The sequence below is a fragment of the Vipera berus genome, assembly GCF_964194415.1.
Source record: "Vipera berus genome assembly, chromosome: 3".
NCBI classification, from domain to species: Eukaryota; Metazoa; Chordata; class Lepidosauria; order Squamata; family Viperidae; genus Vipera; species Vipera berus.
Window position 1 is genome coordinate 168,231,665 of NC_138204.1, and position 16,124 is coordinate 168,247,788.

Below are 16,124 nucleotides of genomic sequence, written 5' to 3' on the forward strand. Positions count from 1 at the left end.
TAGCTCTGTGGAAAAGGATTTTGCTTCTGTAAAAAAGGAGCTGTTTGTGGAAACAGCCATACGTAAGATTATTTCTTCTGTCCCATAAAGGAAACTGATGCTTTTTTAAAGTGTCTCAGATCAGATACCTAAATTATTATGCCCATGAGCAAATGTAGCACTATACTGTATTCTGAGCACTGCAGCAGTCACAATGGGAAACTGGAAATGTTTGCTTTTGTTTTCAACTACCTGGAGTTTGTATTGTCCAGGTAAGAAACTATAGATGTTATGAAGCATTACTTAAGCAATTGCTGCATTATAACTTGTTTGAACAAAGTTCAATATACCGGTAGTTAATATTGCTTATAGTTCTCAATTGTATATTAAACCACAATTTCATTACGTGAAAATGAAAGCAAATGCTTTTAGTCATCTTTTGTGGTAAACAAAAGAGAAGAGGAAAGAAACCACAAAAGCTCAATGTTTCTGTGAGTCATTGGTTCTCAACCAGTGTTACAGATAGCACAGATATAATTCAGAAGTTGCCTAGAAGATGACACCAAGAGGAACTCATTGGAATTTTATTTACCACCTCTTCAAAATTTATCCTAAACAAGAGCTGTAAGAAATGAATGTCTGTTGATATATAAATGAAAAAGAGGTGTGTTTTTGCCATGGTAAGACCTAGGGTCTGACAGATTAATTGATGGGACTTAACGTATGAAAGACTAAAAACACAGGTAATCCTCGATTTACAACCGTTTGTTTAGTGACTGTTCAAATCTATAACAGCACTGAAAAAAGTGCCTTGTGACCATTTTTCACACTTAATGATGGTTACAGCATCCCCACAGTCACATTATCAAAATTCAGACACTTGGCAACTGATCGTGTTTATGACAGCTGCAGTGTCCCAGAGTCATGTGATACCCTTTTGTGACCTTCTAAGAAGCAAAATCAGTGGGGAAGCCAAGATTCGCTTAACAACCATGACACTAACTTAACCACTATAGTTATTCACTTAACACCTGTGGCAAGAAAGATTGTAAACTAGAGCAAAACTCAGTTAACACATGTCTCATTTAACAATAATTTTTTTTTACTCAATTCAGGCCGTAAGTCAAGGGCAACCTGCACTATTTCAAGCAATGTTGTAGTTTATGTTTTGTTGATGCAAGCATATCCAATATTGTTTATCTTTATGGAACTTTTTACATTTGAATTATAAAAAGTCAGGTTTATTGTATTTGAGTGTATGAAATTCTGGCTAGGAACGTACATCATACCAAGTCATTTTGTTTTAAGTTCACAATCATTGTGGTTTGCAAACTATGGTTTATAACTTGGTATGGTACATATGGTTGCAGAGCCCTTTTATATAATTCCTATACCCATTCAGTTAACAAATTAGAGGCACAATTTCCTGATACTTTGAAACAGCAAATATGTAAAACCATAGTGTAACCTTCAAAATAGATTCCATAATATTTGTTCTTCTCCAAATCCAGGAAAATCAATCTAGTTGACATGACATTACCTAGTTCTTCGTCATTCTAACTTTTCCAATCCTAGACCTGTTAGAGAGGGCACTGTGAAGCGGTATATAAGTCTAAGTGCTTTTGCTATTGCTATTTTCTAAAAAATGTTAAGTGAAGCTTCTGGGCACCAAAAGCTTGCCTATTTTGATATTAACTGTGATAAAAAATACCATTGGTCTGTCTTTTCTCCAGTTCTTAACTCCAGTGCATTAACTGCTCTTACATATACGACAGATAACAAAGTATTATTGCCATTTTTTGCAGTTTCAGGAAATCGGTAGACATATATTTTAGTAAATCCAGAAATCTTTTGCATTTGCTTATTCTTTCGAAATTCTGACCCATTATAGTGTTACATGATTTTTTTGGGGGGGGACCCAGAAGTAAAGCAGCAACATCTTCTAACTGGATAAGACAGGCTTCCTGAAGAGTCATTTAATTGAAATAATTATGTGAGAAGCTAGAATACAGCAAAATCAGTCTCTAGTGTCATCTTTGTTTACAAGGATGCTTCTGAGCTTTATATAGGCCCCAAAGTATTCTTAATACAATAAAACAATGTGTACCTGCTGCCAGAAATAAAAACAAAACTGGGGCTGAAAACAGTATCCTGGCAGTGAGAAAGTGAAACAGAGACTATTCTCATCAGTTTTTTGTCACTGACTAATTCCTTCCACTGCAGACTTAATGTGAATAGGCGATACTCCTATGGCAGCCATATTGTGAAGACTGCTTACACATTCAGAGAAATCTTAATATCCCCCCCAAGCCCTGAATAGATGCTTATCACTAATCCAGGTACTGTTTTATATGTCCTGAAGTAACATTACTTGACTTCTGCCCATGACATAGAAAATAAATACAATATTGAATTCATATTTATTTGCATAGGACACTTCTGAATAAATAAATGTGTGGTATAAATCAATAAATAAAAACAAATAAACCATACAAATTATAACAAACTCCTGGCTCACAAAACTGCATATCTGCTTTTGGGGGATGAGGGGGCCTCACATATACAGCCATTAACATTTAAATTGTTGCAAATGTCTGTTAAAACTATGATATATCGAAAGGATTTGGTTAAATATGTTTTATTTTATGCATGCGCAAAATTACTACTCATTCCAAAATACTACATAATAACATATGTATTGCATAATCGGTTAGCTTTATATTGATATTAATAGAATTTTATTTTTATCTATGCCTGAAGTATATATAGAGTTTGACACTGAAATGTAACTAAAATTGTGATACCATTACTATAATTGAATTAAAGGAAACTGCTGTTTTTGTATCTTTCTGTAGGAAGCTTACTAGATTTTCTTAAGGAAGGAGAAGGGAAATATTTAAAGCTTCCCCAGCTGGTGGATATGGCTGCCCAGGTACTTATTAAAATATATATTTTTTGATTAGTAAAACATTCCAATATTACAGCCATTGAATAATAGACTAAAGTAGTTGCCCATTCTGTCAACAGTCTGATAATAACTATAGATCTTCAGGTGGCCATCTGCATAGGTTTGTGCCTACATAGTACGGCATTCTGGAACATTCTCTAGTTCAGTTTTTTTGGTGAGAAGATTCTCTAAAGCTGGAATTTCTTAAGTTTTTGCCATTACACCTCCCCAGTGCTTTTTTTGTAAAAGAAAAAGGTGCCGGAACTCACACATGTCATACAACCCGCCTTGCCTACCCTACAAGGTTCCATCCAAAAAAGGTGCCGGAACTCCGTTCTGAGCGTTCTATGAGAAAAAAAAGCCCTGCACCTCCCCCTTAATATAAGTTTAACATATACAACTTCCCTAAAAATCCAAACACCAACATGAATACAAATGAAAATATACAATGAAACTTTGGGAAAGGATAATTTATTCCAACAATATAACTAAAAAGTTCTTCACACCTCTCCTGGACTTTGTCTGCACCTCCCCAAGGGAGCTACACCTTGGAAAAGCCTTTTCTAAAGTATTTGCCCACCGAACCTCTCAGACTGTTAATATGCTCAAAGAAAGAAAGAAAGAAAAATCCCTGCAGAGGGTGGTGTCACATGACAGGTGACATGTAAGCAATCTTTTGTTATCATTTGTGGGGGTTTTATGGACTATATCTGTTGGGCCTTTTTCAGAAACACTTATAAGTAGTGGCATGAGCAGAAAGCATTCAAGAATGTAGGTTTTCAATGAATGTCTCTACTGCAAACCTAATAACGCCAATTTGAAAGAATTCCAGTGTCTACTATGTGTCGGATGCAAATCCTATTTATAATGAAATCAACATTCAAAGTTTTGTGTCTTGTGTGCACAGTGCAATGGCCTAAAAATTCTCTCTTTGGGGAAAATAACATAGTTTCTACATATTCCTTATTATGATAATATAATAATCTCATTCATTTCATGCTATTTACTTCTAAACATGTCAGAACCTACTATGAGCGCAATATATGGGAGAAAAGCTGTCATATCAGTGATCACATCAAAATGAGGGAAATAATGGCAGGTTCGAAACTGGTATCTGCTGTAATCTAGGCTTCACAAATGCAGATGGTATTGACTTAATTGAAGTCCTAAATATGTGATTCAGACATTGCAGTAACTGCCCTGGGGGAATTGCCCACAAACAACAGATGGCACAGGCAGATGTTGTAGTTTGTCAAACAAAATCATTTCAGTAGTGGGAAAACTTTTGTTAGGCAGCAAATGAAGGAAGTTTGAATTTAAATGAAATGATTTCATGCTGTCAAGGTAAAAGACAAAACTCCTTTTCATATCTAAATAGTTATTTCAATAGGATAAGGGAAGAAAGCTGAAAAAACCCAATGTTCTCACAAAGACGTTAGAAAATATTTTCAGAAGGAAGGTAGAATTAGGGCACAAAGTAACTTTGTTCTTAGCTACACAATGTACAATGAGGCAATTCTTTAGAAGCAAGTAGTTTGCTTCTTAAGAATAGTGGCATATTTTGCAAATGTAACAACTCTTCAAAATGTTACTTTAAAGGGTAACCTATGGAATGAAGTGATAGTTAAAGAGTTGAATGGTGGAGACAAGTTGAGACAGTAGCAAATAGTTTCTCCATTGGGGTGATATCAGAAGATAGAGATGACAACCTGACCTATAATTTGAGGATCAAAAAAAGTATAGAATGCGAAAAATCCACCATCATGTCTGTGAAAGACTGATAACAACCAAATAATTTTTAGTGAATATGAAAGTTTTTTTTAAGAACAAAGAAATTGTGAAATTAATTCCACAGAGCAAAACACAGGGACTGACACGATTCAGCTTCTAGGTAATTCAGACAGCCCACTCTGCCCTGTAAAAAAGGTATAGCGGATTGTTTCCAAAGAAAGGTATCATTTGTACAGAGGTAATCATCTGTAACTGGCTGATTTTTCCAAATCATCAGTCATAGCATTTGGAATCTTGGATGGTGCATCTGGCCTCCACATGAGAACACTGTAGGAGATTCTTGACCAAGAGATTGTGTTGAAACTTGCTGTTAGCTAAATGCAATAGGTCTGTGGAGACGATCCTGTCCCAACAAAGCTTCATAATTACCCTTGTTAGCAGAGGTATCACAGGATACACTTACAATAGGATGCCTGTCCAGTTTGGAAAAAGAATGCATCTGAGAGAGAAACAGGATGCTTTTGAGAATTACTGCAATGTAATATACTGTACTGTATATTAGCAGTTTTGAATATTCATAAAACGATCATTCCTAAACCATGAAAAATTCAGTCAAAGAAACAGGATCACAATTTGAAATCCTGTGCTGCAGTCCAAATATAGCTGAGCATATCTGCTACAATAATTCATCTTTAGGGGGATGAATTATAAAAATGTGATTTGAAATATACCAGTGCTAGGGTAGAATGCACTCATGGGAGTTTCTCAGGGCTAGGCTGGAATGCAACAGTAGATCCTTTGTGTTTATAGACCTGTGAAGGTTATAAATGTGAAGAATGATCATAAAGTTGCTTTTACCATCACTTTCATAACTACAAAAGTCTCTAAATGAGGCAGTTGTTAAACAAAGACTACCTATATATTTCTTATTTTATTCCTTTTAATTACAAACTGCCCAGAGTTGCTGAGGAATTCGGCTGTTTCAAAATCAAATAAATGAAATACAATATTCAACTTTGACTTGTCAATAATAGGAAAGAAACATGGCAAGATCCATGAATTCTTCCACTTGATTGAATGCAAATAACCTCCAACTTGATTGAACCAAGGCTCACCCATATATACCACACTATTTGCATCAGACAAAGGGAAGATTTTACCCTTAAAGACACAAAGATTTAGGTTAGGTTGAAGTGGTGTGTGAGGTCACTTTAAAAAGAATTGGCCAAGTAGAATTGAGCTCTCTGCGATTCGGGCAGAAGGCTCAACAACTCTTTAAATAATTACTGCAGTTAGTCCTCATTCAATGAATATTCATTTCAGATTGAAGTGGCATCTGGAAGAATATGTTGCAATCCCCCAATCTCTAAAGAAGAAATGTAAATAAATAAGTTTCATATTCTGAGATGGAAGCCAGTAATGCAACACACACAAACACTGAAGCTGAAGCATACGAATAACATCTACATAAATGCCAAAGAAAGTGGCCAAAGAAAGTGATAGCCATAAAAAGAATTCTGGGCAATAACAGACACTTTAAGCATGAGCTTCCACCCAAAAAAGTCAGCTAGAGAATGTTCTAGAACAGACATGTCAAACACAAGGCCCAGGGACCAGATCTGGCCCGCGAAGTGGTTTCATGTGGCCCGCGAAGCCATCCTGGAAACAGTGAGGGAACGGCCCCCACTGCCTTGGCCCTGGCCCAGAGACCCTCCTTCTGCCAGAGACCCTCAGATCTGTCCCACTCCTGCCCGAGCCCCCATAGGCACCCTTGATGTGAACGATGTAGAGCTGGCCACGCTCACCCAGTAGGCCACGCCCACCCTGGCCATACCCACCCGGCCCCCTGAGGGCAACCGCAATGCTGATGCGGCCCTCAATGAAATTGAGTTTGACACCCCTGTTCTAGAAAATTGCTTTGCACAAGTACAATGTACGTATGTAATACTCAGAGTACAAAAAGAATATAGACTTTTTAAATTTAAGATTATTTAATTCTGTTGAAAAATAATATTGCTACATATTATGGAATCTAAACATTGTAAATCTGCTATTGCATTTGTAACATGTACCCAGTGAATCATTTTCATGATTTGTGTTAAGTATTTCATTGATTGAATACTGCTTTGTTAATAGGATACATTTTTTTTATAAGATTGCTGATGGCATGGCGTACATTGAAAGAATGAATTACATTCATAGAGATCTTCGAGCAGCTAATATTCTTGTAGGGGATAATCTGGTGTGCAAAATTGCTGATTTTGGATTAGCAAGATTAATAGAAGACAATGAGTACACTGCTAGACAAGGTATTTACAATATTCTTTATGTACTGTCTAATATGGTAAATATTGATTTATTAATATGTATAATATATGAATTCTTGATCAGTTCAAGTTAGTTAGTTTGTTTGTTTGTTTGTTTATTTATTTATTTATTTATTTATTTATTTATTTATTATATTTTATACCGCCCTTCTCCCGAAGGACTCAGGGTGGTGTACAGGGCAATAAATATAAAAACAAAATACAAAAGTTAAAAAACAATTAAATATTATGCCCAAGTTTAAAACAGTAATTAATTAAAACATATTAAAACCCCAACCCTAACCCATCAGACCAGGTCAGATTGCTCAAATAAATAAGTTTTTAGATCGCGCCGGAAGGAGCGAAAGTCGGGGGCCATCCGGAGCTCAACCGGCAAGTGGTTCCACAGGTCTGGCACGCCCACAGAGAACGCCCTCCCCCTGGGGGCCACCAATCGACATTATGTCCAAAATATAGGGTCTCCTGCTTGAGCAGGGGATTGGACTAGAACAGAGGTCCCCAATCTTTTGGGCACCAGGGACCGGTTCCGTGGAGAGAGGTTTTTCTGCGGACCATAGGTTTTGTGTGCTGCCTGCATCTCACGGATGGGTCTTTGCTTGTTTGTGCAGACCGTTTGCTGGCATGCCACAGCCCGATACTGGTCCACAGACCGGAGGTTGGGGACCCCTGGACTAGAAGACCTCAAGGTCTCTTCCAACCCAGATGATTATATCCTCTGTGTTCCAGTTTGACTAAGTGCTTTACTAATATTTTAATGCTTTCTGAGATAGATGTATGTTCTTTATTTTTTTTCCATTTACTATAGTCATTAGCAATAGAAACGACATTCTCTAAAGTGGATTATTCAATATACTTCTATGTTTTCTAAAACAATTTTTTGAATTTGTTGAATTATTTATCAACAATATAAATTGCCAAAATCAATTCTTATCTCTCCAAAAGTAAAATTGTTCTTGAATAGAGATTTGTTTTATTATCAAACCTTGCAACATACCATGATTAATATTCAAGGTTATTTGTGAAGAAGTTTATAAAGGAACAGTACGATCTGAACTTCAGATTATAGTCAGATCCTGAAAGCTACTGTTGTTTATGTACATGTTATGTACACCATGCAAGTCATTTGTATAATAGAAAGAATAATTATGTGCTAGTTTTCCACATACACAAATTTACATGGCAACGTTTTTACAGTAGTTACCAAACTTCATTCTAAAATGCATAGATTTTCTCCATTATCTGTGTAGAACAACCTCAGCCTTGACAGGAGTACCATTAACCATATATTAATTTGACAGTATTACTCACTTTGTTGTCACCCACGGTCTACTCCCACATGTATTCTCAGTTAGACTTTTCTCTTTGAGTACAGCAAAGATACCTTTGCAGTTCTTTTCCAGCAGAAAGAGTTCCAATCTCTAGATTAGTTCTTATGTTTAATAGAATGAATGCTATCATAACAATAGAAGATATTATCAAATTATCCTTTCCTCTAAGAATCATATATGTATATTGTACCACCAAATTAATTTTTAAAATAATTATAAATTATAATATTAAAAGGCATTATTTTCTATGTTTAGGGGCCAAATTCCCAATTAAATGGACAGCACCTGAGGCTGCACTATATGGTCGGTTTACAATCAAATCTGATGTCTGGTCATTTGGAATTTTGCTGACAGAACTTGTAACAAAGGGACGTGTGCCATACCCAGGTAAAAGAAAAGTCATTACTAATGTGTGTGTTATATATCATTGCATAATCTGTTATTTATGTTAGGGGTTTTTTTTACAATCAGTTATGCTAATGAAATAAATTATGTTAGCTAGTACCATACTTGAGAAAATACTACAGTAAATGCAAACTAGCTATGATACGGAAGCTGCAATTCAGTGTTTAAAAAATGTAGAGACACTATTTTAGAAAATCTAATTCACTGTGTTCATAAATAACAGACAGTATGCCAGATCATTTTTACCATAGGTTTTTAAAGAAGCCAAAGCTACCCTTTGATGAGCAGAATAATTGTGTTATTTATACAACCAGTTTCTTCCTAGTTTTTTCTTTTTCTTTTTTTTCTTTCTACTGTTCTCTTGCATCTCTTTGGAGTGTCTCAGAGGCAGAAAAATACATTGGGAATAAACTGGGAAACAAAATATGGGCATATTACATTAAGACACTATTGTGTTAAATAATCCAAATATAAACTCTAGTTTCAAGCCAAAATTGGCCTTTCCCTAAACAAGCTATAGTTTGGAATAGTTCAAAATTTAAAAATTCTTTAATGTTATGTGTGAATACAATTTATAAATACCCATTCCAAGTAAACAGTGACAGATTTTTGAACCCCTCTTCCAACTTGTTGTTGTTAGTTGCGAAGTCGTGTCCGACCCATCGCGACCCTATGGACAATGTTCCTCCAGGCACTCCTGTCCTCCGCCATCCTCTGGAGTCCATTTAAGCTCACGCCTACTGCTTCAATGACTCCATCCAGCCACCTCATTCTCTGTCGTCCCCTTCTTCTATTGCCCTCAATCTTTCCCAGCATTAGGCTCTTCTCCAGTGACTCCTTCCTTCTCATTAGGTGGCCAAAGTATTTGAGTTTTAGCTTCAGGATCTGGCCTTCTAAAGAGCAGTCAGGGTTGATCTCCTCTAGGACTGACCGGTTTGATCGCCTTGCAGTCCAAGGAACTCGCAGGAGTCTTCTCCAGCACCATAGTTCAAAGGCTTCAATTCTTTGGCGCTCAGCCTTTCTTATGGTCCAACTTTCACTGCCATACATTGCAACTGGAAAGACCATAGCCTTGACTATACGCACTTTTGTTGACAGGGTGATGTCTCTGCTTTTTAGTGTGCTGTCTAGATTTGCCATGGCTTTCCTCCCGAGGAGCAAGCGTCTTTTAATTTCTTGACTACAGTCCCCATCTGCAGTGATCGTGGAGCCCAGGAAAATAAAATCTGTCACTACCTCCATTTCTTCCCCATCTATTTGCCAGGAATTGAGAGGGCCAGATGCCATGATCTTGGTTTTCTTAATGTTTAGTTTCAACCCAAGTTTTGCACTCTCCTTCTTCACCCGCAACAAGAGGCTCTTTAGTTCTTCTTCACTTTCTGCCATTAGAGTGGTATCATCTGCATATCTTAGGTTATTGATGTTTCTTCCGGCAATCTTAATTCCAACTTTTGATTCATCTAGCCCTGCCTTTCTCATGATGTGCTCTTCATATAAGTTAAATAGGCAAGGCGACAGTATACAGCCTTGCCGGACTCCTTTCCCAATTTTGAACCAATCAGTGGTTCCGTGTCCAGTTCTCACTGTTGCTTCTTGGCCCGCATATAGGTTTCTCAAGAGACAAATAAGATGGTCTGGTATGCCCATCTCTTTAAGGACTTGCCACAGTTTGTTATGATCCACACAATCAAAGGCTTTAGCATAGTCAATGAAGCAGAAGTAGATGTTTTTCTGGAACTCTCTAGCTTTCTCCATGATCCAGCGTATGTTAGCAATTTGATCTCTAGTTCCTCTGCCTCTTCGAAATCCTGCCTGTACTTCTGGTAGTTCTCGATCCACATACTGCTGGAGTCTAGCTTGTAGAATTTTAAGCATAACTTTACTAGCATGAGAAATGAGTGCAATGGTGCGATAGTTTGAACATTCTTTGGCACTGCCTTTCTTTGGAATTGGAATGTAAACTGATCTTCCAACTTAATAAAATATAAATATTGAAGCTATTCTTTTAATTTTAGGAATGGTCAATCGGGAAGTTTTAGAACAAGTGGAACGTGGATATAGAATGCCTTGTCCTCAGGGATGCCCAGAATCTCTTCATGAATTAATGAAACTGTGTTGGAAGAAAGATCCCGATGAAAGGCCAACATTTGAATATATTCAGTCTTTCTTAGAAGATTATTTTACTGCCACGGAACCACAGTACCAGCCTGGAGACAATTTATAAATTGATGGCTTACATCCCATGCACAAATATGCCAAATGTAGAGTACTTTTTTAAAAAAAATTCCTTGCTAATTGGAAGAACTCAAAGCAAATTGCAATTTGCATGCTCTTGTTAGCTGGCAAACTGGAATTCTGAAATATGGTTGCACAAAACCACTTTTTAAAGTGTTATACCTGTATATAAATGTATCAGTGAGACATTTTTCTCCCATATTATATCAGGGTCCAAAAGAAATACACTGAAAAAATGGGTGGTAAAATTAGCATTGCTATAACAGTGGAGCTGCTGGTTTCTTTTTCTTCTAACTTTTAGGTCATTATTAAAGGCAACATCAGCTATTTAAATAAACTTCTGAATGGAAATGGTCAAAGGATAACAAAATAGTTTATGGGACCAACAATTCTATGTTAGTATGAAGAGGGCTTTAAATGCAAGGTTTTCTTCTAGAGGCTCATTTCCTATTGATCTAGTTAGGGTAGCTCTCGGCAGAAGGCAGCACCTGACCAACCTTCTCTGATTTCAGAAGTTAGACACGGTTAGTTCTTGGAAAAGTTTCAGGAATATTGTAGCTGTAGACTAGGTTGGAAAACGGGGAAAATACGGATGAAGGAAATGGAAAGAAAATTAATTCTGTATTGTTCCCAAGAAAACTACATGTATGTGAAGTCACCAGGAGTCAACCTCAACTCAAAAGAAAATTTAATTTTAAAGCAAGCAATTTATGATAAACTTGATTAAATACAGTACTAGACCTCAATAATGGAACTGAAAAGCATGTTGCACTGTGCTGAAACTTTATATTAATATATCATAACTGGAAAGTAGCATATTTTATTTCCTAAATAGTACAATTAAGAATGAAGTTAACTTCATAAACCATTAGCTCATTTTGTAATTAAGTTACTAGAGTACAATGTTAAACCTGAAACTGCAAAATGCAATCAGAGGGAAAAGATAACATCTTAACCTTCAAGAGACAGTGTTTCAAAGTTCCAATTTCTAGTGAAACATATCCCAGTTTTTTATATATTTTTTTAGAAGACACATCTGAAAAAGGAAGTAAAGTGGCAAATGCTTATGAAAGCTCACCAATTAAAATGTTCAGGGATTCACTAGATTGCACAGCTTCTTTTTGTTATGTATCTCTGTCAAAGCATTTATGAAAAATACTGTTTAAGATCTGAGAGCCCATCAATAAATTGGACCTCAGTGAATGAAATGAACTTCTATGTGGGGAGACATAGCCCCTCATACTATTCTGGAACATCTTCCAACCTCTACAGCATACTCTGATAAAGGTAAAGAGTGGAGGGATTGATGTGAATTGTTTTCCCATTTCTGCAGTTCACAGAGTTGTCAGAATTCTGAATTTAGCCCAACATTGTAAGTGTTAGGATAACGATACTGGACAGTAGCCCATCTTTCTAATAATACATAGTGATTCACAGTCAACTAGACATAAATGGTTGTATAATGATTCCTAAAACTCTTTACAAAAGCATCAGATCAAAAATTAGAGTGAGCTGCATCCATCTCCTTTAATTTCTTGAGAGGAGTTAGACTTTTCATAACCATTATGTATAGCTTTAAGCTATACGAACAAACTGAGCACCTAAGCCAAATTCAGCTAATGATATTAAAACTGCACACATACACTACTTGCAAGTATACTGGGGAGCAGGAGCTATTATAACCTCTTATCATATCAAGCAATAAAATCCTCTTGACATTTTAGAATTTTCCACTCAAAACAAATGTTGCACTTCAAAGCTTTTCTGTGAATGATCATTACTGCTATCAGAAAAACCACACAGATTTTATATAAACTTATAAAATTGTGCAGTCAAGTGGCATTTTCTCATGTATACATCCCAAAACTATGAAATTTTGAAAGGGCTATGTAGCAAATAATACAGGATTGTAATTTCTTTTATATTCTGAAATGTGTAGTGCAGTTGTGTTTGTGTAATAATGCATATGCCAGAAAACTAGTCTGGTGTTATTTGGATTTTAATTAAAATGCAACAAATCATTGTAACAAATGTATAGTACTGAAATTAAAAAACAGTAATTTAATGAGTTTATTGAAGAAAAATATGTATTTTTAAGCGTTATACCTTCCATGTTTGTTTTTCCTTATTTTTAGTGTATTACCTCAAGACTTTAATGTGAGCAAATAATTCAGCACAACACTTTTCTATATATAGTAATACATGTAAAAGTGTGATTATTTTTATAAAATATGATGTTGAATTTGTTTCACAAGATTGCTTTTAAAGTTCTAATTACAAAATTATTTTTTAAGAAAATAACCTGATAAGTTCCAAGTTGCTTTGAAATGAAACAATCCTATATCTACTAAGTTTAATTGACTAAATGTAATTGATTCAGTGAGGCTTACAAGTTGACATGCATAGCACTGCTCTATTTCTTTTTATATTTCTTGATCTTTAGAGGATAATCCGAACTATGTTATTTTATTTTCTATTTGTTAGTAGATTTCAACAGAATACAGAATACATCATCTTGCAGATGATGTATGATTCACTTACAAGATTTTTTTCTCATCCCTTAAAATATTAGAAATTGTTTTAGTCCTTTCTCTGGATAGGTTTGCATATCAAAATAAGCCAAAGCAAGCATACTTTATTATTGCATGATACTTATGCTTCTGACAGTATAAGCTAAGCAAATCAAGAAACTTCTATTATTGATACAAGCGTGGGATCCCAAATCAAGAAATTGAACTCAGACATTATTCCTGATTTGCATTTTTAATTTTGATTTTTCTTGATTTGTTTAACTGGTATCTAATAGCAGAAGGAGCTAAGCCAGACAGCGTGCATGAGCACACTTGTTCTTTCACAGGAAGTCTCTTTCCACTGTATGAAACTGGAATGCTATTTCTTTAAAATGCACTGTCATCTTCCATTAAATATTGGAAAACACTAACCATTACATGTGCATAAGGCACTTTCTTATATTTGCTAATATTGTAAATGTGTGCATAAAGCACTTTGTTACTTTATAAACACAATAGATATGCATACATCTCATGGTCTTTGGGATGAAGTGTTTGTTTAGACATTTTGGTGGATACTGTACGATGGGCCCTCATCAAAAAAAATAAAAATCATGAAGTATGTTTCCACAATCTTGAAGACAAGTGAAGGCTAGGGATGGGAAGGAGCTACCTATACCAATGTTATAGTAATTCCAAGTACAGATCTCGGAATTTCCTCTTCCTCTATGTGATTTGGTGGCTAACAGTTAAGAAAGTACTGTACCCCGTTTTGTCTGGGTGGTAACTTTCCTACTAAATTGTCCTTCATTGGATAGGGAGCAATAAGCACAATTTCTACACATTTTCAGTTAGAAATAAAGGGTGCCACAATTTTCTGATACGGCTCCTAGTTTCATTGGACCTTTTGGGAAAGTCCAATATAACCTCAAATTATTTTTTTGTGAATTTTATTCCATGCCTCCTGCACAATCTTATTCTTTTGTCAATACTGTACAGCATGACCCAGCATCTCCAGTAACACTGTATTTTTAAAAAAGTAGAATTACTAAACAATTTTCAGAATAAAAAAATGCAAATATATTACATTTTCAATTCCTATGTTTATTGCATTTTCAGCACTTCCTGTACTGTAATCATTGTTAACCAGTTAAGAATGATTTTTATATTGTATTGAAAAATATTGTGTAATATTTCTGATAGAAACTGTATTGCAAGCCTTGTGTATCAGTTTTGTTGAAGCTACCTTGTGTGGTAATCTTTTATTTTGTTTGGTTTTCCTATCATACTATATTGACAAGCTTAAATATTTTTAATATTTTATTACTTTTGCATAATTAAACTTCCCAAAGCTTAATAAATTAGTGCATCTTCTGTTACTAAAGCAGGAAAATGGATTAATATTGTACGAAAATTTAAACAAATTTAACTTTTCTTCAGCAACTCTTTTTATGTAAGTGCATCCCCAACATTATGTTTTTAGCATGATACATGTTAAAATTCTAACATTCCTCTAAATTTGTTATGGAGCCCAAAATAGTATTTATCAGCTGTGAAATAGAAACTGGTACTGCGGACGCTTACCCTTTTAAAAGTTTCAACAATTTAACATTCTAAAATATAATTTACAACATTAATTGACAGAGTGCTTACGCTATCATGTGTATTATTATGCAATAAAATTAAGCCTAAAGGGGTGTCAAACTACCTGCCCGAGGGCCGGTTTCATCATACCAAAGCCGTCCCCACCCCACTGCCGGCAGTGCAAAAAGAGTCGCGATATGTCACGTGACGTGGCGAGTTTGACACCCGTGGATAGACAAAGTTAAGTTATATGTAACTTACGAATGGAATCATTTCTACAGTAACATTTTTAATTGAGAAGAGTGGTGGTATGCCACTATGCATAGTAAAATAAATAAATAAATAAACCTTTATTGTCAAAGTACAACATGTGTACATTGAGATTAGCTGAGCCTCCCCCTGTGCTCTCTCCCCCCAACACACAGTGATAACAAACCCTCCATCCCACCACACTATGTGAACCAACTACACCACACACCGGCCTCCCAAGTCAATTCTGCATAAGATTATGTCCCATTTAAAAGCCTAACAGCCCACCGATAAAAGCTATTTTTCAGCCTGTTGGTACGGCTGGCTATATTCCTATATCTATATATTCCTATATATTCCTATATCTCCTACCGGATGTAGGAGAGTAAAGAGATACTATTGTTATGCAATAAAATTAAGCCAAAAAGTAACATGGAGTTAACATCCTGTAAGTTTGTATCAGCAAAATCCTCAGAAAAAGGATTAATAACAGTAAGAACCTCCTTTTGGCGATGCCCTTTCTGATAAACCCGCGATGGACCTTATAAGGAGGGAAGGGGAAAGGAGAGGAGGTGGGGGATGGTTTGACGTTCTGGACGTCACTTTAAAGCTTTTTTTCAGATGCGTGGATGGCGAACTAGATCTAGGATCGGTATTCTTAACGACGTTATCTAAACTTGAAAAAGCTAAGCAGGGTTGGATGTGGCTAGGGCTTGGATGACACGCCATGGAAATCCAAAAATTGGAAAATACTTTAAAACAGCAACAACAACAACCCACTTTTATTTATTCATTTTTAATTCCATTTATATCCCGCCCTTCTCTGAAG

The 16,124-nt window shown here is 35.8% G+C and overlaps 1 protein-coding gene across 2 annotated transcripts in view; it reads left to right on the forward strand.

The window, feature by feature from the left end:
• YES1 (YES proto-oncogene 1, Src family tyrosine kinase) overlaps positions 1-14,804 on the forward strand; it is a 76,469-nt gene extending 61,665 nt beyond the window's left edge. The window contains exons 10-13 of one of the 2 annotated variants that reach the window (XM_081322994.1): positions 2,835-2,911; positions 6,813-6,966; positions 8,568-8,699; positions 10,733-12,432. In XM_081322994.1, coding sequence (XP_081179120.1) covers positions 2,835-2,911; positions 6,813-6,966; positions 8,568-8,699; positions 10,733-10,941 — 572 coding nt within the window. In that variant the 3' untranslated portion in view covers positions 10,942-12,432. Of the gene's footprint in view, positions 1-2,834; positions 2,912-6,812; positions 6,967-8,567; positions 8,700-10,732; positions 12,433-13,436 lie in introns of those variants that run through there. The other variant, XM_081322995.1, reaches the window with a different exon arrangement.
• Positions 14,805-16,124: the final 1,320 nt, after the last annotated feature.